The 25,289-nt window shown below is 36.8% G+C and overlaps 1 protein-coding gene across 1 annotated transcript in view; it reads left to right on the top strand.

Annotated features, from left to right (window-relative positions):
• Positions 1-25,289, top strand: part of PXDN (peroxidasin) — a 219,472-nt gene that overhangs the window by 167,424 nt on the left and 26,759 nt on the right. The window contains exons 10-16 of the mRNA XM_007948129.1: positions 5,126-5,398; positions 7,155-7,271; positions 8,723-8,881; positions 10,558-10,670; positions 11,791-11,947; positions 17,197-17,305; positions 18,133-18,290. Coding sequence (XP_007946320.1) covers positions 5,126-5,398; positions 7,155-7,271; positions 8,723-8,881; positions 10,558-10,670; positions 11,791-11,947; positions 17,197-17,305; positions 18,133-18,290 — 1,086 coding nt within the window. The remainder of the gene's footprint in view (positions 1-5,125; positions 5,399-7,154; positions 7,272-8,722; positions 8,882-10,557; positions 10,671-11,790; positions 11,948-17,196; positions 17,306-18,132; positions 18,291-25,289) is intronic.

The following is a 25,289-nucleotide window of genomic DNA, read 5'->3' as shown; positions in this document are numbered from 1 at the left end:
GACTTCTTCCTTACCAATCTGGATGCCTTTGATTACCCTTTCTTGCCTTATGGCCCTGGCTAGGACTTCCAGTACAATGTTGAATAGAAGTGGTGATAGCGGACATCCTTGTCTAGTTCCTGTTCTCTTGCAATGACTTTTGAAGCACAGTGCCATGAATTATTCATTATATTTGCTTTGTTCCATGGTCACCCCTAATCCAGGGAATATAAACTCACAAGTCTAAACAGTCAAGTCAGGTGATTGCAGGAGCACAGCTAGTCACGTGGGAGCTGTGGGAAACTGAAGGCTGCTTGAACACCCACTAACTCCACCTACTCATCCTCCATGTAAATGAGGAAATTACTCAGCCACGGCATTTTATTGCTATTTGTGGTGATACTCAAACCAAACTCACTGCCATCAGGTCAGTTCAGACTCAGAGCGACCTCCTTTGGGTTTTTGAGGTAGTAAATCTTTATGGAAATAGATTTCCCAGTTTGGTGATGGTGGTCTCTATTTTGCTAGTTTCTCTGGTAATTTTTTTGAAAGAAGACAAAAATCTGAATTTTTATGATAAATTAAAAATGTTGGCAGTTAGTTCATAAAATGTAAAAAGACTGTCTAAGCCAAGCAAAACACAGCTCTGGCCAATAATCGTCCAGGCCATGCCAGGTTGCAGCCTTTGCTCTCATCTGTCTGTTTCTCTCTGACCTTTGGTCAAAAGAGGAGCTGGCACTTGGGGAAGTGTGGATTGGAGCAGTCCAGATCCATCATTGCTACTCGAGATACAGCTGAAGTCAGTCATTCTCCTGGCTCTCAATGGGTCTACAGTACCTTTCTCAAGCATGAGTCCATCAGAGTCCACGTAAAAGCCAAATTGCAGTTGTAACTCCCTCTTTGCAGCTTTTCCCTTACCCTTAACTTCACCTACCGTGTAATAAATCATTCTATGCTCTGTGTTTCCTTTGTACTTTATATTTTAGGCCTTTATATAACCTACTAGATGGCAATAGTTTTTTTTTTTTAAGCTTTCATCATCTTAAAAACTGATCATAGTTTTGTATTGCTTGGTACATCCCAGTATAGGCTCAATAAATACTTATTAATGAATGAGAATTCCTGGCGTTGAAATTTCAGTTCAGAGGAAAGCAAAAGGAATATAGTTCTGAAAAATCAAAGTTCTTAATTTATTGTATTTCCACAAGTGTAACACAAGACGTTTGGCATCTTGCAGTCAGCTTTTCTTCTCTGTATTCAGACTAGTATAAACTTATGCAAAGAAAAGACACAGCTCTTTATATAAGGAGCATGTACTCTGAGAAAAGAATGAAAAAAAACCCCCAGAAAACAGTGAAGAAAATGATAGGATAGTGTACATATATGTTATGCAACAATGGAGAATAATAATAAAATACTTGGGAAAGTTGTTATGTTACTAGGTTAATTGGTCCCTGGACAGGAGTATTTAGCATGACTTTTTATGCCCTGTGAGGTCAAAATTTAGCCCTTTTTGATCTGAAATTTCTTTCTTAGAACAACAGCCTTATTTAATATACTAATATGAACATGTTGATATAGGTTCCTTACATGCATATCAAGTATCTCTTGCTATACAGAAAAGTGACTACAAAAGAGAGAATCAGACATTTAGAAACCCAACAGCCTAGCCCAGGAGTTGGCAAATCACACCTTAGGAGACAAACCTGGTATACCACCCATTTTTCTAAGACTGCCAAGCTAGGAATAAGTTTTACATTTTTAAATGGTTGAAAAATTTTAAAAAAAGAGTAATATATTATGACCTGGAAACTATGTGAAGTTCACATTTTGGTATCTATAACAAATTTTATTGGAACACAGTTACACTTACTCATTTATGGATTGTCTGTAGCTGTTTCTGTGCTATAATGGCAGAGTTGAGAAATGGCAACAAAGATTATATGGCACCAAAGCCTAAAATGTATACTGTCTAACCAATTACAGAAAAAACATGCCAACCCTGTCTTTGACTGTAGTAATAACCTATAAGAATAATGATAATAATAATAGTGATAATAATAAGGTGACTTGTAAATTTCAGTGGGTCTTAAAGGGTTAAACACATTATATATTTTGAAGTTCTGTTATTAGAGGAATAAAAGTTTGCAATTTTTGTCTTTCTGGTGAATGAAACTCTTGATTATTAACACTTCTTTCTACCTTTATTTGTGCTTTGTGCCTTAGTTTGGTTTAATACAGATAAAATACATTTCTTTTGATTAGTATATATCTGGTATATTTTTCCCACCATTTTTCTCTGAACCTTCTATATCCATAAGATCTGTGTTTGTTATAAACAGCATCAGGTTAAATTTAAAAAAAAATTCAAATAATCATTTTCCTAGCGTGAGTCAGTTTATATATATATTATTATAATTACCAACACTTTTAGATTTATAAATCTACATCTTATGTTTGGCTATCTATCAGACATTTTCTATGTTTCTTTCCTTACTTTGAAATAATTACTTTCCACTTCCCACTACTAGTTTGGAAGTGATATAGTCAAGTTCTGTCCTTTTAGTAGTTATTCTAGAAAATTTAATACACGTTCTTAAATTGACAAAGTCTAAAGTTACTATCTTTATTTTTCTTCCCCAAATACAATCACCCTTTCTAGTTTGAGATTTTTTTATTTTTAAAAAGCATATGAAACATACTATTTTGTACTCTTAATATTTGTCAAGATAGGCCAAATACATGATTTGGCTATTTTTATCTGCATCTTAGCTATTCCATTGGGCATCACCATCCTTCTGCCTAATGTAGTATCCAGCAGCAAATCATGTGAGCATCAGCTTTTAGTTAAGAAAACGTAAATGAGTTTTATTTCCACCTTCTTTTTAGCATAGTCCCTTGGGTAGGGGTAGGTGGGAGTTGACTTTATTTCTAGTAGTCTCTTATACTGATGTGACAGCACTTTGAGGAACTAGCTTTGTATGTTGTTGTTGTTATTTGCCATCGAGTCGGCCGCGACTCATAGTGACCCCTCCTTGGGTTTCCGAGGCAGTATCACTACGGAAGTAGGAATGCCCAACCTTCCTTCCGAGGAGTGGCTGGTGGATTTGAACTGCCAGCCTTTTAGTTAGCAGTCCAGTGCCTTAGGCACTGTGCTACCAGAGCTCCTTTGTATAGGATTTTCTATTTGCTGCCTCACCTTCGGAAGGCCCTGACCTTTGTCTCTTGTCTTTCATAGCCCTTAAGGCTAGTTCATGCCAAATTTAAAATTACAAAGTTCTGCAAATGCCCTCAGGGCAAATTTTGACTCAAGTCCTCTACTTACTCTGTGAGTAACTTCACCGTTTCTAGTTTGCCATATTGCTGGGAATGCTATACTAAATTGCATTTCTGTGTTTTTTTTTTTAATTATTATTTATTCCACTTAGATACTTGATGTTTGATTAATATGGCTTAAACACTAAGAAATATAAAAACATAGAAAAGTCTCCTTCCTAGCTCTTTCTCTCATCCACTCAATTCATATCCCCACCCCCATTTCCCAGTATTACTAAAAATAGTTTCTTCTTCATCCTTCTAGAAAAATTTAAAGCACATGCAAGACAAGTGATTTTTTAAAACTTGCTAGCCCTGATGGTTTAGTGCTTAAAGCAGTAGGCTGCCAACCAGAAGGTTGTCGACTGTTCAAACCCACCAGCTCCTCTGCGGGAGAAAGATGGGGCAGTCTGCTTCCATAAAGATTTGCAGTCTGCTTCCATAAAGGTTTGCAACCTAAGAAACCCTATGGGGCAGTTCTACTCTGTCTTATATAAAGTCACTATGAGTCAGAATTGATCCCATGGTAGTGGGTTTGATTTGGTTTTTATATTTTAGAAATCTTTCCAATCTTTCCTTTCAATACACAGATAGTATTTTTTTTATTGTTTTATCTTTTATAGGTACACAGAATCTCATTTTATAGAGGTGTATAAAAGGAATATTTGGTATATCTTTTATGGTTTGAGAGTTCCAAACTTTATATAATTTATTTAAGTAGTTCCCTTTTGGGGGGTACATCTCACTTTATTTTTTCCCAAAACATTTGTTGTCACAAGCCCACATGCCTTTATCCAAAAATCCTTTGGGCTGGATGTCAATTGAGATGAAGAATTCTGAGAAATTTCATTAGAAGGATAAACTAGTACATTATCTGTAAAATAACTTATACTGTCATCAGCGTCTTGGGCACTATTCTATAATCAATATAATAATATGAAATATAATAATATTCTACAGCAAATAGCCACTGTAGGTAGGGCATATAAAGACTATGACTAGCCTCATGACCGATCACATCAAATTTTGAGAACAAGAGAGTTATGAAAGAATATTTGATTTTTGTGTTTCAGGATTGTAGATAATGGTTGTTTATCTGAAGAAATTATGTGGCAAAAAAAAAGAAAGAAAGAAAGAAAAATCACCTGTATGTGTGTCATTTTATATCCATGTCAAAATATCTATGGAATAAATTCCTAGAAGGGTAATTGATGGGTAAAAAGTCATATTAATTTTTAACTTTTTCTATAATGGCCATATTACTCTCCAAGTTGGCTGTGTCGTTATTCCCACTTATGATGTATGAGAGTTCAGCCTACAGAAGAAACTCACCCACAAACATATGAGTAAATGTATGAATTTTTTCTAGATTCAGAGTTGAAAAATACTATCTCAGTATAGTTTTAATTTATATTTTTCTTTCTGTGAGTGAAATTGCATATTTTTTTGTATGCTCCAAATGCATTTGGCTCTAAAAACCGTGATTTAGGTTAGTAAGAACTAGCAAAATTTAGATGAACAAATGTTAGACTTTTCAATAGAGACCAAGGTAAGTAAAGAAGAAATTTGACTCTTACCAATGAATCATATTTGCTTATTGCTCACAGGTTGTCTACATGTTGTTTCGCATAAGGCAGTGAACCACTTTTATTATCTGCACAATTGAAAAAAAAAGGAAAGAAAGAAAAGTACACAATTAAATTTTTTATTTGTTTTGCTAAATTTGGAGGTAAATTACATGGAGTGAGGAGCCTTAAAATAGAAAGATTCAAGGTAGGAACTATTGTTAAGCTGAAAGAAATTAATTCATATTTTTAAAAACTTGTGACAGCTCGACCCACGTTTGTAATACAGCCACAGAACACAGAAGTGTTAGTTGGGGAAGGTGTCACTTTGGAGTGCAGTGCCACAGGTCACCCTCAACCACGCATCACCTGGACAAAAGGTGACCGAACACCCTTACCAAGTGATCCTCGAGTAAATATCACTCCTTCTGGTGGCCTTTATATACAGAATGTCATACAGGAAGACAGTGGGGAGTATACATGTTTTGCATCCAACAGTATCGACAGCATCCATGCCACAGCTCATATCATTGTACAAGGTAAGTATCAATAAAAGTAAAGACATTTTATTTTTTCACAGTATATTCACATGGTGTGCCTTCCTGCCTTATCTGTGACCAGTCTATAAGCAACTTTTGCCGTGGTTCCCATCTCCATCTTAATACTACATGTTCTCTCTACCTTATTTTATTTTTATCAATAGCACTATCACTGTTTGACTTACTAGATATATTTGGTGATATTTTTTTCCCCCCGAATATAAGTTTCATGAGTACAGGGACTTTGTTTTTCTAGTTGCAGTATCCTAGCAACTAGAGCACCTGACATATAAATATTTGTGAAATAAACGTATGTATGCACAGGTGGGGGTACATTTTGTTGTTGTTGTTGTTGTTATGTGCCATTGAGTCGGCCCCGACTCATAGTGACCTCTCCTTGGGTTTCCGAGGCAGTATCACTACAGAAGTTGTTGTTGTTGTTGTTGTTATGTGCCGTCGAGTCGGCCCCGACTCATAGCGACCCCTCCTTGGGTTTCCGAGGCAGTATCACTACAGAAGTAGATTGCTCAACCTTCCTTCCGAGGAGTGGCTGGTGGGTTTGAACTGCCAGCCCTCTGGTTAGCAGGCAAGTGTCTTAGCCACTATGCTACCAGAGCTCCCACGGAAGTAGGATTGCCCAACCTTCATATAGGTGTTGAATTAATCAATACGTCTTGTCTGCATCTTTGAATGTTTTGCTGGGACAAACTTTTTGGACATAGAATGCTGGGAGTATGTGGTTTTGTTGTTTTTTAAAGACCTTTGCCATGTAGTTCCAAATTGCTTAGGTTGACTATAAACTGAGTTTTTTTAGTTTTTAAATAAATTGCAAATTGAGTTATATATCGGAAAACATTAAAACAATACTGAAGTGTAAAATATAAAGAAATTATTTCTTTCTGCACTCTTCTCTTCAGTCACTGGTTCTTATCTCCAGAGATAGGCATTTTGATAGCAGCTTGTTGTTAATCCATCTTTTTAGCTCTTTCTATGCACTTATAGCTATGCATTCAGGTTATATAGTTTTCACTTCTTGTTGTGGGTGTTATTTTTATAAAAATGGAATCATACTAGACAGACTGTTCTGTAACTTGCTTTTTTTACTCCATAATACAACAGTAACTTCTATCAATTACAGATGCTAGTTTGTTAATCATTTGTAAATATTAATTTAAGCCAAGGAATCATGTAAGTCTTTTTTATTCATTTGGTAGTGTAGTGCCTAATGCATTTGACTGCTAACCAGAAGGCTGGTGGTTCAAACCCATCAGCCACTCCTCGGAAGGAAGGTTGGACCAATCTACTTCCATAGTGATACTGCCTCGAAAACCCAAGGAGGGGTCACTATGAGTCGAATCTGACTTGACAGCAGTGAGTTTGGTTTGTTTTGGTTGTGTTTTCACAACTGAAATATGACATCATGCTTACTCTGTATATAGTATATCTAATAGTGTTATTAAATAAATATTTTGTATACTTTTTCAGCATAATGCTGAGAAAACACCCACAGTTTGGTATTCTTTGTTTCACTTTATTTTTACTCTTGAAATATTTTTTCCTTTCTTACCTTCTCATCAGTGTTGTATTCAGCAGTAAGATGTCCTATTAAAACTCTGATCATTATCTTATTATTAATGGAAATGTGCTACCATAGGGTGAAGAAAAATTACTAATGTCAGCTTTGATGTGTAGCATTTTTACCCAATGCTGTTTTTTTTTTTAAATTTCATGTTTTGAATGTTTTTACTTCTGGAAGCTCTTCCTCAGTTCACTGTGACTCCTCAAGACAGAGCCGTTATTGAGGGTCAGACAGTTGATTTCCAGTGTGAAGCAAAGGGTTATCCACAACCAGTCATTGCGTGGACTAAAGGAGGTAAGATTTCTAACCCTAGGTTTCTTTGATCTCTTCTTCCATCCTTCCTCCTCTGGGACACATATACAAGAGAAGAGTTCTGCCATGACCTGGGCCTGGCAAACACAAAATTGCTTTCTGGACAAGGCCAAACTCTGACTAAATCTAATAAGACTGAGGCTCTGGGGAAAGGGACAGAGGCGGCTAAATGTCCTTCATAGTTTCCGTGGTTGAGGATATCACTCACACATATCATTGCAGGGAATGCTAAGATGATCTGTTGTTAATGGAAAGGAGAGGGGCTGCTGCTTCAGCTTTCTTAACCTGCCTTCCTCAATATGCCTTTGCCTTCTGATGCACTCTTAATTAGCATTTTGAATGAAACTTAATGTGTAGGATAGAATTTTCTGTAATTCAGTAGTGGAATGTATTTTAAAACATTTTTAATACTACCTTAATTCTCAGAGTTCTCATTGTCATTTTGTCATTCATTGTTATGACTGTTGATTACATTAATTCTTTGGATAGGGTTCTAGAGGTCCTTTCTCCAAATGGTAAATCATTGGTCATATTATTTGATAAAGGCACAAACACTTCCTCCCCAGGGGATGCCAGTTACCTGAATGGATAAGGTTGGGTTAAGGGCCAGGTCCTGACTCTCATTGAGAATGATCTAGCTCAGAGTTTCAAGGTTCCTCACCTAGGATGGATGTAAGGTGATCTCAGAATCTACACTGGGCTATAGCCAGAAGCCTGGCAACGCTGGCTCAGTCTTTTAGTCCCTCTGAGGGATCCATTCCTGGTATTAATGAGAGCAGTTTTTTGGGGGAGATGGATAGTATACCAAGTACTCAACTCCTTATCCTCAGGTAGTTAATATGTGAGAACAAGAGAAGTGCATCCTCAAAAGTTATGCTGGGATATCATTTACTTTTAAATCGCTCCAAGTCCTCATGCTCCTTTCCTGATTCTTACTTCTCTTTGTAATTTCTATCATCTTGCAATCATCCTCTTTCAGAAAACTGTCTCTGACCTTACCCCCGAATCTGTGTTGAAGCCTACCCTTTGAGTCCCCGTAATCATCCTGGTTTATTCTTGTTTAGCATTTGCCTCACAGCACTCTCTCACATCTCTCTCTTTCTCATCCTCTTTACTGTGAATTACTTGGGCATCAGAGACTATGTTTTATTTATACCTATGTTGGTCACATACAACTTATGTATATAGCATATTGTAAGGTATGTGAATGAATGTTGAATGAATGAATGAGTGATTTGTTTACTGGAAGGTTAGGCAAATTATTCTATGCTGTAAATCATACTGCCAAAGTTTCTGTGATACTTAACATTTTCTCAGATAAATTTCTCCCTAATTTCTGAGTTTTCTTCAGCTCCTACCTTTAATTAACTTCAACAATCAATTGTGTACTATAAAGGGGAAATGATAACTGAAATGATGCTTGTGCATTTCAGGCAGTCAACTCTCTGTGGACAGACGACATCTGGTGCTATCGTCAGGCACGCTGAGGATCTCTGGAGTTGCCCTTCATGATCAGGGCCAGTATGAATGCCAGGCTGTTAATATCATTGGCTCCCAGAAGGTTGTGGCACATTTGACAGTTCAGCCAAGAGGTCGGTATCTGGGTTGTTTGGTCATTCTTTTCTATTATACTCTGTTGATTTGTTCTCATACTACCCTGCTGACATTAATTCTGCTGTTAATTAGAAGGGTTTTATTTTTCTCTGTTTTGTATTTTTTTTTCACTGTCACTTATATTTGTATTCCTAAAGTATTTACAGAGTGTCTCATTAGCCCTCTTTCACTTTACTAATGGAAAGATTTGTTATTTTTGAAGGATGCTTGAACTGAACTCTGATAAGGATGACTTGGTACAATGAAACCAATCCATTTTTTAGGTTGACTAATTCATATTACTTTGGAAGAGGGTTATTTCATAAGATCTTTTCTGAGATAATTATTTGAGTAGCACAGGGTTTAATAAAGTCAGGTCACTGAGGCCCGATTATGGTTTTCTACTATTTATCCTGTGATGATTTGATTTCTGTTTTTTCTTTGTCCTTTTGGATGTGCCATTTGACTGTAATAGCCTACTAGAAACTTTTAGCTGCCTCAGATGTTCTTTGATGGAGTTAGGATTGAATAGATTAAGTACTGTTTCCTGGTGCAGACTGTTAAAGATGAAATGGCTCCCAGACATGAGGTGGTCAAGGCAGTTTTATAACCCAGAGCCTATTGTACTGAAAATCTGACCTGAGGTAGAGGAAGTGAGAAGAATGAGGTGAGATTAAATGCACTGAATTTCATTGTGGTTCTTTGAGATGTGAAATGTTTGGGAACTTTGAGAGAGTGTTCCTCTCTTCTTATTATCAACATTGTTGAAAACTCAATCCAGCTTTATTGGCTTCGGGTTTTATAGGTTTGCCATTGTAGTTCCTGACTTGATAAGAGTTGTGGCTGCTTAAAAACCCATGTCTTGTTCAGGAAGAGAACATATGGAGTTGAATTGATTAAATAATAATAAAAACTACCCAGAACCTCAGGGAGCTCTGGTGGAGTAGTACCTAAGGCATTTGACTACTAACTGGAAGGTTCAAAGCCACCAGCCACTCCTCAAAGAGAAGGTTGGGTGATCTACTTCCTTAGAGATACCACCTTAAAAACCCAAGGAGGGGTCACTATGAGTCGGGATCGACTTGATGACAGTGAGACCCAGAACCTTATCATATTTAGCCAAGGTTCTTAACTTTTCAGATGAGGAAAGCTACTTCTGTCCAACTGTGTATTTTTTTCATCTAATCAGACTCTCTGCAGATTTCATTATGCTCCCCAGTGTACTACATAGCTCATACTGGGAGACTGTCCCCAGTAGCCAGAGCTCCATGTGCTGTGGGTGGCAGTGGAGCAAAGGTGTGGGAGGTACATGGAGGACTCAGTTAGCATTGGTGGGTCTTTTGCCCATGTCAAGGGCTCTGGGGCTGTAAGTTTATGAGCAGTGAAGATTCATTATTGATTGTGGTCTTCAAATGCTGAAGTCCTGTTGTGGAAGGGATTGGATTACTGGTAAGTAGTTGAGTAGATGATCTCTTGGTCCCTTCTAGCTTAGTCACTCTCTGAAGAAGCAGATTGGAGAAAGGACATGTTTCGTGCTACCTGTGCTAAATAGTTCTCAGTGCCATTGAATCTGGAGTGATTGAGGGAAAGGGTGCTTTTGCTTGTATGCAGCTTTTTTTGGTATAAATTTCAAGTTTTCTTCACATTTATCAGTTGCATGTCCCTTGCCTTCTAGTTACTCCGGTGTTTGCCAGCATTCCAAGTGATATGACAGTGGAAGTTGGCACCAATGTCCAGATTCCATGCAGTTCCCAGGGCGAGCCTGAGCCAGTAATAACATGGAATAAGGTAATAAATCTTGGGTGCTGGATGTCTTCTGAGTACAGAAGAGCCATTCAGACTTTACGTCTCTTGTGGGAAATGTTATTAAGTGAGAGGGAGCTGGTACCTGCCTGTTTCTTCTACAGATTTTATGTATTAAGGGAAAAAAAAAAAGGTTCAAGTTGTAAACTGAGTTAAACAAATTCCAAGGGTACTCTGACTTATAAAAGCAAAACACAATAACAAAATTCTGAACAGACTCCTTTGTATGTCTTTCTCAGTGACAAAAAACAAAGAAAAGTCCCGTATAAGATTCAAGATCCCATAGTTGATAAAGAAGGGTCTTATTATTACCTCACTTTTCTGTGTTTTCATTAAACTCCATACCAAAATTCTTAACAGTACTTTAAATATGTAAACAAGTGCTTTAATATAAAATGACACCTGGAAGGCACAGAGATGGTCATGTTTAGTGGTTCCCAACACTTACTGAATAAAGTGTAAGGTTTGAAGCATGGAGTATAAGGGCCTCTATACATCCCCTAACCCAGCCTGCTAGCTTTATCTCACAGCCTGCCTTTAAAACCGTGAATGGCTCCCTTTCTGCATGTACTGCTATGCATTTGTCCTTGCGCATACCTCTGCCTGGAACACTCACCTGTTCTTTATTGGGCTCTGAATCATCTTTCAGTCTCAGCTCAAGTAGCATCTCTTTCAAGAAGCATTTCATAGTTTGTGTTAGAGGATTTTGTTTCTATTGTCCCCTGTGCATTCCTTACCATATTTTAGCCTATCCTGTGCATTTATCCTGTTGAGGTTACCATTTGGGTCCTTCTTCCCTCTCTGCCACTACCACTATCCTGGAAAATTCCATTCAATACAGTCTGTGCCTCATTCTTCTTTGTATCTTTTGTGTTAAGCTTTGGCGTCAGCAAATGATAAGTGCTTAAGAATGTTTATACCACTGAATTGATATTTGTCAAATTGTGTTAAATTTCACTCTCTGTCCAAATTTGAAAAGATACAAGCACAACCCCTTAAGACTGCCATTTATCAAGGCCTAACAAGTGATATTCTTGCCCTCCCCCACGAAAAAACCCCCTCTGATTCTGTTTCTGATTGTTATTATTATTCCCTTTTGCACTAGGATGGCGTTCAGGTAACAGAAAGTGGAAAATTCCATATTAACCCTGAGGGATTCTTGACCATCAATGATGTTGGATCAGCGGATGCAGGCCGTTATGAATGTGTGGCACGGAACACTATTGGATATGCCTCAGTTAGCATGGTCCTAAGTGTAAATGGTAAGATTACACATGCTTGTGGAGTGTTTTTTAGAACTTCCATAAAATATTTAACCTAAATGGTATCAAAGGCAACTGAAAAAAATGCACAGGATTCCAGTGTACTTACAAGTTAATTAATAGAGAATTTTAAGAATATCATAGAAGAGAACATATTCTTAATATACAAATGAATAAGCCAAGGGCCCAGAGGGCTAAAGAAGCTTGCCCAGTGTTATACAGCTTAGTCTGTGTCATGGCTAGGCTCACTGTCCCAGGGCCTCATTCTTCTAGCTCTTCTGAGATTCTGCATACCACTGTGGTCTATTTAATTGATAAAGCTTTCCTTGCTCAATCATTCGATGGTTTAGTTTAGTGGTCATTCACATCCTATAATGTTGAAATATATAATTTTCAGTCATCATTGGGCAAAGTGATATAGTAATTGCTGTAAAAAATTCCATGCTTCTTAGCTGTGCTTTTTCTTTATATTGGGTATGGCATGTCTACTTCTAGGGCATATTAAGTCCTAAGTTTCTTTCAATATAAACCTCTAAATAATTAGCAATTACCTTTCCCTAAGTCCACTTAATAGTCTTAGAATCACATTGATTATACCTCCCTGTTCTATTCTCTCTTGCATTTTCTACCCCTAATGACTGTCTTAACCTAGGTCCTTGTTGTATTTTGTTCAGATTATTGCAACAGTCCTCATGCCATTCCAGTCTATCTGCACATTACTCGCAGGGTAATTTTTTACAAAAAATAAATCTCACTACATGTTACTCCTATTTCTCCATGCTTTTTGTTACTCCTGGGGTAAGATCTAAACCCTCTAACTTTGCATGAAATCTTTACAATTTGAACCCAATCTACTTGTCACCAATTGCATATTCTGTCTCTTCTCTCTCTGTATCCTTAGTTTTAGCTACATACCCTGTGTGATACTTTGCATTTGCTTCTGCTTTTTCCCATACTAGATACCTAACTTCACCAGGTGTCATAGTTATCTAGTGCTTCTATAACAGAAATACCACAAGTGGGTAGTTTTAACAAATGGAAATTTATTTTCTCACTGAAAATCTGCATTCAGGGTCCGAGCGCTAGAGGAAAGCTTTCTCTGTCTAGTGGCTCTGGAGGAAAATCTTTGACTCTCTTCAGCTTCCTTTTCTTGGTTCCTTGGAGATCTTATGTGGTGGGGCATTTGTCTCTCCCCTCTGTGCTTGCTTTCATGGCTGTTAGTTCAATCTGCTCTTTTATATCTCAAGAGATTGACTTAAGAGACACCCTACACTAATTCTGCTTCATTAACATTACAAAGAATATCCACTCTCAGGTATTGTTGTTGTTGTTGTTGTTATGTGCCGTCGAGTCGGACCCGACTCATAGTGACCCCTCCTTGGGTTTCCGTCACTACAGAAGTAGATTGCCCCATCTTCCTTCCGAGGAGTGGCTGGTGGATTTGAACCACCAGCCTTCTGGTTAGCAGTCAAATGCCTTAGCCACTATGCTACCAGAGCTCCCACTCTCAGGTATAGGAGTTAGGATTTACAACACAGTTTTTGGGGACAAAATTTAGTCCATAACACCAGATAAGGCCCTTCATGCTCAAATACCCCCTTCTGTAGAAAGGTTCCTGGTTATCTTGGGGCTAGAGAACAATGGAAGAGATACTAGGTATCTTTTAGATAGGATGGTCAAGGAAGACCTCCTTGAGTAAGTAAGTTATAAAAAAAAAAATGAAGCCATGCGGAGACTAAGGAGGAGCAGTCTGGTGAAAGAGAATAGCAGGTATAAAGTTCTAAGGACAAGATGAATGCCAAGCTGGCAAGAGTACCCTGTATATTGTATTTTGTCCAGATAATTGCCATAGGCCTCTGTAAGAGGAACAGCAATGGGAAATAAAGTTGGGGAGAAAATGACCAACCCAGTGGGCCTTGTCAGCCATGTTCTGGACTTTGAATTTTATTTCAAATATAATGGGAAGTCACTGGACAGTTCCAAGTAGGGGAATGCTGTAAGTTAATTTGTATTTCTAAAAGATTGCCTTGGCTATGGATAACAGATTGCAAGGAATTAAGTGTGAAAGAAGAAGATGAGATTGAGATTCTAGTCCAAGTGAGAGAAGTTAGTGTCTTGCACCAGCATTGATAGCAGTGGAGGTGATAAATAAGTGACTGAATTCTGGATGTACTACCTAGCAGACTTGACAGGACTGGGTAATGTGTAGACTCTCAGAGGGTGGGAAGGTAGAATTGAGGATGACCCTTGGTTTTTTTTCCAGAGCTATTTGGATGTCATTTATTGAGAGACAGAGGTAATTAGGCTAGGCGCCAGTTTGGCACAAGATGAGACTCAAGAGTTCTGTTTGAACATGATAAGGTTGAAATGCCTGAGTAAGCAGTTGGACATATGAGTCTGGATCTCAAGGGAAAGATCAGTGCTGCTGATAAAAATTTGAAAATATTAAAACCATGGGATTAAATGGAATCACCTAGGGAGAGCCAAGAGATAGATGAAACCACTGATTATTATGCCCTGGGGGTTCTCCAGCAGTTAGAGATCTGGCAGAGAAAGAGAAACCAGCAAAAAAGACACCCAAAAATAGACCCGTGGTGAGAATGCATGAAGAAGCAAGAATTATAATTAATCAAGTTCTGTGTACTTGTTGGTCAAAAGAAGAAAGAGAGATACTGAGACAGAAAGAGTCCTGGTGGGGCAGAAGGAAGTATATCCCAGAAGTCAAGTGAAGGAAATGTTTTGATAATGCCATTTTCAATTGCCTCATACACTACAGAGAGAGGTTGAGTGTGGTGATGGAGAAAAAAGCATTAGGCTCCTTAAGACGCACATTGCTAGTGACCTGGAAGAGCCTAGTCAATAGTTAAGGATTAAAGATTGAATGGAAAGGGATTATTTTATATGGCAAACTCATGCTTTAATAAAGATTAATATTATGTGAAAAATAAATGAGAGAGGAAAGTAGAAACTGGATCTGCAACAGTGGACTCAAGCATAGCCACTATTGTGAGGATGGTGCAGGACTGAGTCAGAGCCAAGTTGATGGTACCTAAAAGCAACATATATATATATATATGAAATTGCATAAAGATGCATAGGAAATGTATTATCAGTATTTTCCCTCAAGTAGCATTGAGTAAACAGAGGGTTTTGATGTTCCTCTTTCATGCATTTTTTAATTTATTCACTATTAACATTTTCTTTTCAGTGAGCAAGGTCATAGTTGTATACTTGCTCTGCACTTAGTAACTGTTGGCCTTGGACAGGTTTTGTAATGCCTCTACATCTTGGCTTTCTCATCTGTAAAAATAGGGATGATGTTAATAAAACTGCATTGTAGGATTGTTCTGAGGATTACATTAATAATGTAAAACCTGTCATTATGGAAATACTTAGTAAATATTAGCCAGTATTATAATTCTTGCAGCTACTACTGCTACTTCCTCTGCTTCTTTCATAAATGGGTAAAAAATTAATGTTTTTTTGGGGAATAAAAGAAAGGTAAATAAAAGAAAGGTAACTGGTAGGACAGTTACTGTGCTATCCAGTACAGTAACCGCTAGCCATATGTGGCTATTTAAATTTGAATGTAATTTAGACTTAATTAAAATTTAAAACTGTCACTGGCTAGAGGACAAGTGCTCAATAGCCACATGTGCAAATATAGAACATTTTCATCAGCATAGAACATTTATTGAACAATACTGGCTTAGACAGTCAAATCAGTGAACTCTGTGACCTTGGTAAATCATGTACGCTTTCTAAGCCATAGTTTCTTTATTGTAAAATGTGTACAAAACTAGCTGATATGGCTGTTTGGTATTTTAATGACATGGTAAACACTCTGGGTATTGTCTATCATTATTATTATTATTATTGCCCTTTTTATTTCTACTAAAATTTCCTAATCTAATCCTACAGAAAACAAAAAAGCTTGAAAGTAGTTTCAATTTTGAACACATACCTTCACACAATTACACTCTATTATTCAGGACAGAACTAGGTTATGTTTCATTAATACATACAACCGTACACGTCTCAGTGGCTTAGCACATCAAAGGCTTGTTTCTCACCCATGCAGTATGGCCAGTATGAGGCAAAGCAACTCTGCTCTACATATCACTCAGGGATCCAGTGATAGATCCAGCAATGGAAGACCCACAACTGCAGTAGAAAGCTTTAGGGTTTGCTGCAGCAAAGGAAGAGAGTGCTGGAGGGTCTTCTGTTAGAAACAAGTGTTTAGACCTCGAAGTGAAAGATCAGTTCTGCTCACAACCCATTGGCCAGAATTAATCACGTGTCCCTGCCTAGCTATAGTTTATTATTGTTGGTTGCCTTTGAATCAATTCCTACTAAAAGGGCTAAGAAATGCAGGTGAGTACATGGAATATTTGGCAAGCATTACTGTCTCCCTCCATCCCCAGTGTTATTCTTGTCCCAAGTATACAGGGAAATTTCAAGAGGAAGAAGCCAGATGGGAAATTGCAGTCATGAGCTCTGGATATAGAGGAGGAGGCCTGGTCTAGTGTGTTTGCAGTGGGATAGGGAAGAAAGTCAATTAGGAAATGTCCCGAAGAAACAGTAGACTTTGGTGGAGAACACAAATAGTAACTTCAGAACCTTCTAACTCTGTGACTGAGACTAAAGAGAATGAAATCCTTGTTTTTATTTTCACTGCATTTATCTTCTAGCTTCAGTGTTTTGGAGCAGAGAGCCCGTGGTAGCATTAGAGCAGTTTATGGGTAACAGTCACGAAACAAGCTTATTTCTGATGCCTTTGGGCAGCAGCTGATGGTTCCTGGTTCAAATTACAGGCTGTTTAGACAGCAATAACATATGAGTTGGTGGAAGGGAGAAATAGAAGAAGAAAAAACAAAATGCACTTGAAATTAAAACATCTCTGTTCACCGGTCTTACCACCCAGGTTAGCCTGAGCTAATACCGCCCATTATGCTGTCAAGCTTTGGTATAAGAACTTCAGGGTTTTATGTTACAACAACTTTTCCCCTGTCCTTTTATAGGGTAATTCATGATTTCAAAAATTAAAAAGTCTGTAATTTCCATACCACCTAAAAATAACTTCCAGTTATTTTTGTGATAAAATAGTTGAAGCTTTGGTTTGAAAAATAGAAATAACATTTGGAGTAAAGTGTGCCATTAAGTCTAAATGATGTAGTGTCTAGACATTATTTTATGAGTAACTTATATAGTATTTTTTTCTGGTAATATGCAACTTCATGTTTTCCTAGTTCCTGATGTCAGTCGAAATGGAGATCCATTTGTAGCCACATCAATTGTTGAAGCAATTGCAACTGTTGACAGAGCTATTAATTCAACACGTACACATTTGTTTGACAGGTATTGTGGAGATTTAAACAAAATTCTAACCCTCAAATCCCTGAGATTTGGGGATTTAAAAATGCATGCAATTCTAGTATACAAATTTTTGACCTCTCTATTACATCTGAAGAAGAAAATTTTTCATTTAAAATTTGCAAACAACACGGGCATATTGACTATTCTCTGAGGGTTTAGATAACAGAAAAGACATCATTTTCCAAATAAAAGCTGAACTATGACTCACAATTTTTTAAAAGTTTCATCTCATTCAGTTGGCTTGTAACTAAATGATTTGACAAAAACAAAAATGTTTTGAAAGGCATTAGTGTATTTATCTCATTTTGGCAATTCCAAATTGTTTTTCTGCATTTTATGTGAAATAGAGTACCTGTGCTTTTTTTCTATTGACATCATTATTGATTTGTTTTTAGTGTCTTTTTTTGTGTGTGTTAGGGAGCTCTGGTGGTGCAGTGGTTAGAACATTTGGCTGCTAACCAAAGGGTTGGTAGTTTGAACCTACCAGCCGCTTTGTGGGAGAAAGATGAAGCAGTCTGTTCCATAAAGATTTATAGCCTTGGAAACCCTATGGGACAGTTCTACTCCATCCTGTAGTGTTGCTATGAGTTGGAATTGACTCAATGGCAGTGGGTCTTTGTTTTTTGTTTGTTTGTTCTTTATTTTATTGTCTTCCACTTCAGATAAGTAAGGTACAGTACATAATGTTTGTGTAAATGTAGCTACAAAAATGTTAAATAATTATATTTTTGGATATTAATGACTTTCATTTTCAGTACTTTTCCTTTGATTTGTATTTTTTTCTTTTTGTCTTCCTAAACTCCTGGTAGCAGTCCTCGCTCTCCAAATGATTTGCTGGCCCTTTTCCGGTATCCACGAGATCCTTACACTGTTGAACAAGCAAGAGCGGGAGAAATATTTGAAAGGACATTGCAACTCATTCAGGAGCATGTGCAGCATGGCTTAATGGTTGACTTAAATGGAACAAGTTAGTATTTCATTTTTTTACTTCCTCCTTCTCTTTTCTAAGTATGTATTAGACCTCAATGATAAAATCTCATCCAAAACTATATGTTTGTGATGAAAAGTTCCAACTCTTTTTTTCTACTGTTTTTATAAATGATAAAGTATTTTTTAAAATATAGGTTCTGTTGAGCTAATAAAGTCCTGTAAATACTCACTTTTGGTCTAACAAGAAAATCTTTCTGTCATGTGAAACTTACTCATCTAGTGATAGTGAACCTCTCCAAATCATTCATCTGATGGTCTATGTGTTGGCTTCACAAGACTTGTGACAGTCCAGGCCCTGTACTATAAAGGAGATTTCATGAAAAACCCTGTAGGATAATAAAGAAATGATGCTATATACACACAATTCAATGTAGCATAGTGCTTAAGGCACTTGACTGCTAACCAGAAGGCTGGCGGTTCAAACCCACCAGCCACTGCTCGGAGGGAAGGTTGGACAATCTACTTCCCTAGAGATACTGCCTCGGAAACCCAAGGAGGGGCTGACTCGACGGCACATAACAACAACAACAACATTAATGATGTGTATTAGAAGTTAATATTATTATTATTAGAACATTTCTGAAACAGGCTGATAAAATTATCTCAGAGGCTGTTGTGAGGATTACATGAGGTAATATATGATACTTCTGTTCCTGGCCCATGGTTATTGCCTAGTAAATAAGAGATGCCATTATGGTAATACCAATTACTTAAAAAAATTTTTGTGGTAAAATATATATAATAAAAAATTTGCCATTCTAACCGTTTAAATGTACATTTCAGTAACATATAATTACAGTCACCATGTTGTCCAACCATCACCACTATCAGTTTCCAGAAATTTTTTATCAACCCGAATAGAAATTCAGTACCCTATGAGCAATAACTTCCCATTCCTTTCTAATTCTAATCCCTGATAACCACTAATAAACTTGTGTCTCTTTGCATTTGCCTATTTTAGAAAGTTCTTGTGAGTAGAATCATACAATATGGGTACTTTTGTGTCTGGTTTATTTCATTTAGCATAATGTTATCATTTATGTCATAGCATGCATCATAATTTTATTTCTCTTAATGACTGAATAATATTACATTGTATGGATATACCACTTTTTTTTTTAAAATTCACCTTTTGATGGACACAGGTTATTTCCACCTCTTTTGGTTATTGTGAAGAATGGTGCAGGGAATATTGGTGCACAAGTCCTTAGGTGATACAAACTGTTAAGAACTCAACTACAAACGTAGTTTGAATCCACCCAGAGATGCCTTGGAAGAAAGTCCTGGCAGTCTGTGTTGTTGTTTTGTGCCCTGGAGTTGGATCCAACTCATAGTGACCCCTCCTTGGGTTTCCGAGGCAGTATCACTACGGAAATAGATTGCCCAACCTTCCTTCTGAGGAGTGGCTGGTGGGTTTGAACCTCCAGCCTTCTAGTTAGTATTCAAGTGCCTTAGGCACTACACTACCAGTCCACTTCCCCCAAAAATCAGCCATTGAAAACCCAATGGAATGAAATTCTATTCTGAAACACTTTGAGTTGCCAACTTTATTTTTTAATGTATTTAGTTAAACCTTTATTTATATACTGGTAATTCCAAAGCTGTATGCAAACCATAGTCCCTCTTCTCTCAAATCTTGGAAGAGTTTTATTGCCCTGGCCTTCACTTGGCCTCTTTAATGGGGAATTGTCATAGTAGATGAACTTAGAACAGTTAACACTTTTATTTGTGGACAAAAAGCTAGCTTTACCTCCTAATAACTCTCCTGTTGGAAATGTCACAACTCATTCATTTTTTTCAACAAATTAATTTAAACACTGGCTATTTGTCAGGGACAGGGCTAGACACTGGGGATGCAGGGACACATTTGTTTTGACTTCTTCCAGTTTTCTTTGCAAGTCCCCAGTATGGGCTTACCACAGAGATTTCTTCCTTTCTGATACAGAAAACTAAATGTTGTTGTTAGCTGCTCTCAGCTTGGCACCCAACTTATGGTGACCCTGTGCACAACACCTCCTGGTCTTACAACATCCTCATGATAGGTTGCAGATCAAACTATTGTGATCCATAGAGTTTTCATTGGCTAATGTTTGGAGAAGACTAAATGGGAATTGCTAACTGTTATTTCTTTCTACTACTTACTTTTCTTCCTTTAGTCAACAATTGAGAGATTTAAACATTTCCTGTGGTGTCCTCAACAAGCAAACCACATGAACATTCTCCTACTGCCACTACAAAAAATAAAGCAAATATAGAAACCTATACTCAAATTGGGAGCTCTGGTAGCATAGTGCCTAAGGCACTTGACTGCTAACCAGAAGGCTGGCAGTTCAAACCCCCCAGCCACTCCTCGGAAGGAAGATGGGGCAATCTACTTCCATAGTGATACTGCCTCGGAAACCCAAGGAGGGGTCGCTATGAGTCGGGTCCGACTCGATGGCACATAGCAACAACAACAACATACTCAAATTAAGGCTATGTTTCAGATTGCTTCTCATGATAAATTATGTGCTGATTTCAAACAATTATGCAAAAATTTAGAAATTTGGAAAAACAGAAATAAAAAAGTAAAAGCAGCTATAATCCCCTAAAACTTGAGATAATTATATACATTTGCTTTTTATCTAAGCATCCAATCATTAATTAATTTGTTTCACATGTATGTGTAAAGCACATACCCTATTCTAATCACTGTTCTAGGTCTGGGGTACAGCAATGAACAAAACAGATCTAAATCTCTGTTCTCAAAGATCCAGCATACCAGTTGGGGAGATAGACAATGCATGATAAATCAATATTCTTAATTAGCACATGGTGGATGATATAGATAAAAATAGAGTGCTGGTTGGGATTGGGGTTACCATTTTAAATAAGTTGGTCAGCATTTTATATAAGTTGGTCTCACTGAAAAGGTGACTTTTGAGCCAAGATCTGAGAAAAGCAAACCACGTGGATATCTGAGGGAAAAGTGTTCCAGGGAGAAGGAACTGCGGAGACTCTGAAGTAAGCTCATGTCTGGCATATTTGAGGAACAACTAACAGGAAGTGTGGCTGGATCAAAGCAAAAGAGCGGTGGTTGAATCATGGAGTTGAGGATAGAGATGGAGAGTACCCAACTACTAAGGGCCCAGTGTTGATTATAAGGATGTTGTCTTTTGCTCTTCGTGAGATGGAAAGCTACAGGAGGATTTTGTGAAGAGAAATAACATTATTTGACTGGCATTTTAACTTATCACGTTGTTGTGTGACAAAATTGTAAAGGGATGGGGACAGGAAACTGAGGTAGGTCTTTTGAAATAATCCAAGAGAGATGAAGAATGCCTGGATCAGGTGTATATGGTGAAAAGTGGTTGATTCTAGATGTAATTTGAGGGTAAAAATTTTTTCATCATTTGAATAAAGGTGATAAGAGAGAAGAATCAAAGATGACTCAGGAAAGAATGAGCAGTTGGAAGAATGCAGGTGACACTTAAAGAAATGAGGCAAGATTAAATGAGGATCAAGTTTAGGAGTGGGATAGGATTATCTTGCATGTGTGTGCCCATACACATGTAAACATTTGTAAAATAACTCGCTATTTAATGATACAATGTAAAATAATACAATTTTAAATAATTGTAATAATAATACAGTTTCACTGCAGGTGTTAATGGACATTTTCTATGTCATAAATAATTGTTTAGCCTATTCCTTTGTTTTTAGATATGTATTTTTCCTCAAGTTTCAATATTTTTAATCTTTGTTAGTTGTATATTTGAGATAGTTTGTATTTTAAAGCAGGTTACAGTTAGAGTGAATGAAAGTGGTCTGAAATGGTCAGTAGAATTTTTTTAAATACATTTTATTGAAATATAATTTATGTACAGTAAAATACACAAAACTTAAGCCACATGGGTCAATGCTTTTTTTTTTTTTTTTTCAGTGTTCCCTCCCCTCTCCTCCCACCCCTTGTAACCAACAAAGAAAGTTTCCTTCTACCCGAATATCCTCTTTGGTGAAATGTCTATTCATGTCTTCTGCCCATTTTTAAATTGGATTGTTAATCTTTTTGTTGTTGAAGTGTTGAAGTTTTCTATAAATTTGAGAGATAAGTCCCTGTCAGATATGTTGTTGCCGAATATTTTTTCCCAGTCTGTAGGTTCTCTTTTTACTCTTTTGGAGAAGTCTTTGGAAGCACATAAAAATTTAGTTTTTAGAAGGTCCCATTCATCTAGTTTATCTTCAGCTGTTTGTGCATTTTGGGTTATGCTTGACAGTCTATTTATGCCATAAATTAGAGTCCCTAAATTTGCCCCTATTTTTCCTTTGAAGAATTTATAGTTTTAGGTTTCGTATTTGATCCAACTGGAGCTAGTTTTTTTGTATGGTGTAAGGTACAGATCTTGTTTCATTGAGAATAATATTGCCTGTTGGTTTTGCATATATTCCCTTTATTATGTTAAGGAATTTCCCTTCTATTCCTATTTTTCTGAGAGTTTTGATCAGGAAAGGGTTTTGGATTTTATCAAATGCCTTTTTTGCACTGATTAATATGATTATGTGGTTCTTTTCCTTTGTTTTATTTATGTGATGGATGACACTGATTGTTTTTCTAATGTTGATCCATCCTTGCATACCTAGCATGAACCCCACTTGGTCATAATATATTATTTTTTTGATATGCTGTTGGAGTCTACTGGCTAGTATTTTATTGAAGATTTTTGCATCTATATTCATGAGGGATACTGGTCTGTAGTTTTCCTTTTTAGTTATGCCTTTGCCTGGTTTTGGTATACAGGTTATGCTTGCTTCATAAAATGAATTTGGGAGGATTCCATCCTTTTCCATGTTTTGAAATAGTTTGAGTAGGATTGGTGTCAGTTCTTGTCTCAATGTGCCAGTGAAACTGTCTGGGCCAGGGCTTTTTTGTTGTTGGTAATTTTTTTTATGACATGTTCAATTTCTTCTTTTGTTATGGGTCTGTTTAAATTTTCCACCTCAGCCTCTGTTAGTTTAGGTAAGTACTATGTTTCTAGAAATCTGTCCATTTCTTCTAGATTTTCAAATTTGTTGGAGTGTAGTTCTTCATAGTATCCTGATACTACCCTTTTTATTTCATTTGGTTCTGTTGTGGTGTCACCCAGTTCATTTCTTATTTGTGTTATTTGTATTCTCTCTCTCATTGTTAAATTTGTCAGTGGCTTGTCAATTTTATTAATCTTTTCAAAGAACCAACTTCTAGTCTTGTTGATTTTTTTCTATTTATTTTCTGTTTCATTAATTTCTGGTTGAATCTTTATTATTTCTTTTCTTCTTGTTACTGTAGGCTTTTTTTTTTTTTTTTTGCTGCTCTTATCTAGTTGTTAGAGATGTTGGGTTAAGGTGTTGATTTTGGCTTCCTCTTCTTTTTTGATATGTGCATGTATTTCTGTAAATAGGCCTCTGATCACTGCTTTTGCTGTGTCCCAAAGGTTTGGGTATGTTGTGTTTTCATTGTCATTTGATTCAAGGAATTTTTTAATTTCATTTTTTATTTCTTCTATTACCCAGTTGTTTTCAAGGAGAGCATTACTGATTTTCCATGTGCTTGCTCTTTTTTCCATTCATCTTCGTGTTGTTGATTTCTGATTTTATAGCACTGTGATCTGAGAAGATGCTTTGCAGTATTTCAGTGTTTTTAAATTTATTGAGACTTGCTTTGTGACCTAACATATGGTCTGGCCTGGAGAATATTCCATGTGCACTGGAAAAGAATGTATATTGTGCTATTGTTGGATGACATGATCTGTAGATATCTGTAAGGTCAAGTTGGTGTATTGTATTGTTTTTCTGCATCTTTGTTGAGTTCCTTTCCAGTTATTCTATCTGTGATTGAAAGTGGTATGTTAAAGTCTCCTACTATGACTGTGGAGTCATCTATTTGTCTTTTCAATTCTGTTAGATTCTGATTTATGTATTTTGGGGCTCTTTCATTGGGTGCATAGATATTTATTATGGTGATGTCCTCTTGTTTAATCAGTCCTTCAATCATTATATAATATCCTTCCTTGTCTCTTATGGTGGTTTTTGTCTTAAAGTCAATTTGATCAGAAATTAATATTTCTACTCCTACTCTTTTATGGTTACCTTTTGCTTGATAAATCTTTTCCCAACCTTTGATTTTTAGTCTATTTTTGTCTTTGTGTCTCTTGTAGACAGCATATTGATGGGTTATATTTTCTTATCCAGTCTGCAGCTCCCCATCTCTTGAGTGGTGCATTTAATCCATTGACATTCAGTGTAATTATCGAGAAATAAAAGTTTTTTCTGTCATTTTGTTATGTGCTTTTTTGTGATGTTGCTGATTTCTTTGTTCCATATCATTTTCTGTGCTGAGCTACTTTTGTTTATGAATCATATTATCACTTCCTTTGTTGCTACTGTTTTGGTATTTGCAAAATATTTGTGCTGGTCCTCTTTTTTATTTTGATGTGTAGGTTTATCATTTTTTTTTTGAGGTTGCGCTGTGATTTATAGTTTTCTTCCTAAGTTTAGAGCACTCCATTCTATCTTACAGTTGTCTTGACTTCTCTACCGAAGTGGTCAGTAGAATTTTCAGAATTTCTAATGAAAGGCTCATTTTAAAGTAATTACATATACACAATGGATGATCAGCCCTTCCTAATTTTATAAGTAAATTTAGTTAATAACATTTTATCTATATTACTTTATCTGGTTCCAGAATAGATGACTCTGTTTGTCTGTTTATTCTCATGTATATTGGTTGATGCCCTGTCCTGTGCCTTGAGCTTTGTATGGTACTATCTCCGATGGCATAAAGCAAAAGCTAGGCCTGGAAAGCAAGCATAAAAAAATTGGGCTGCTGCCTGTTCTCTGGCCACTAAGATTCAGCGTGTCTGTTATTAAACCTATGGCTGAACGCCTTGGAAAAAATTATAGTGCTTGAAGAAAGCTACTGAGATTTGTCATTGAGCCCACAGACTGAAAATTTGAAAGG

Source organism: Orycteropus afer, unplaced genomic scaffold (genome assembly GCF_000298275.1).
Source record: "Orycteropus afer afer isolate SDZICR_OR568_19922 unplaced genomic scaffold, OryAfe1.0 scaffold00204, whole genome shotgun sequence".
Lineage (NCBI taxonomy): Eukaryota > Metazoa > Chordata > Mammalia > Tubulidentata > Orycteropodidae > Orycteropus > Orycteropus afer.
The sequence above is the reverse complement of the archived record's forward strand: the minus strand, read 5'-3'. Positions and strand labels throughout refer to the sequence as shown.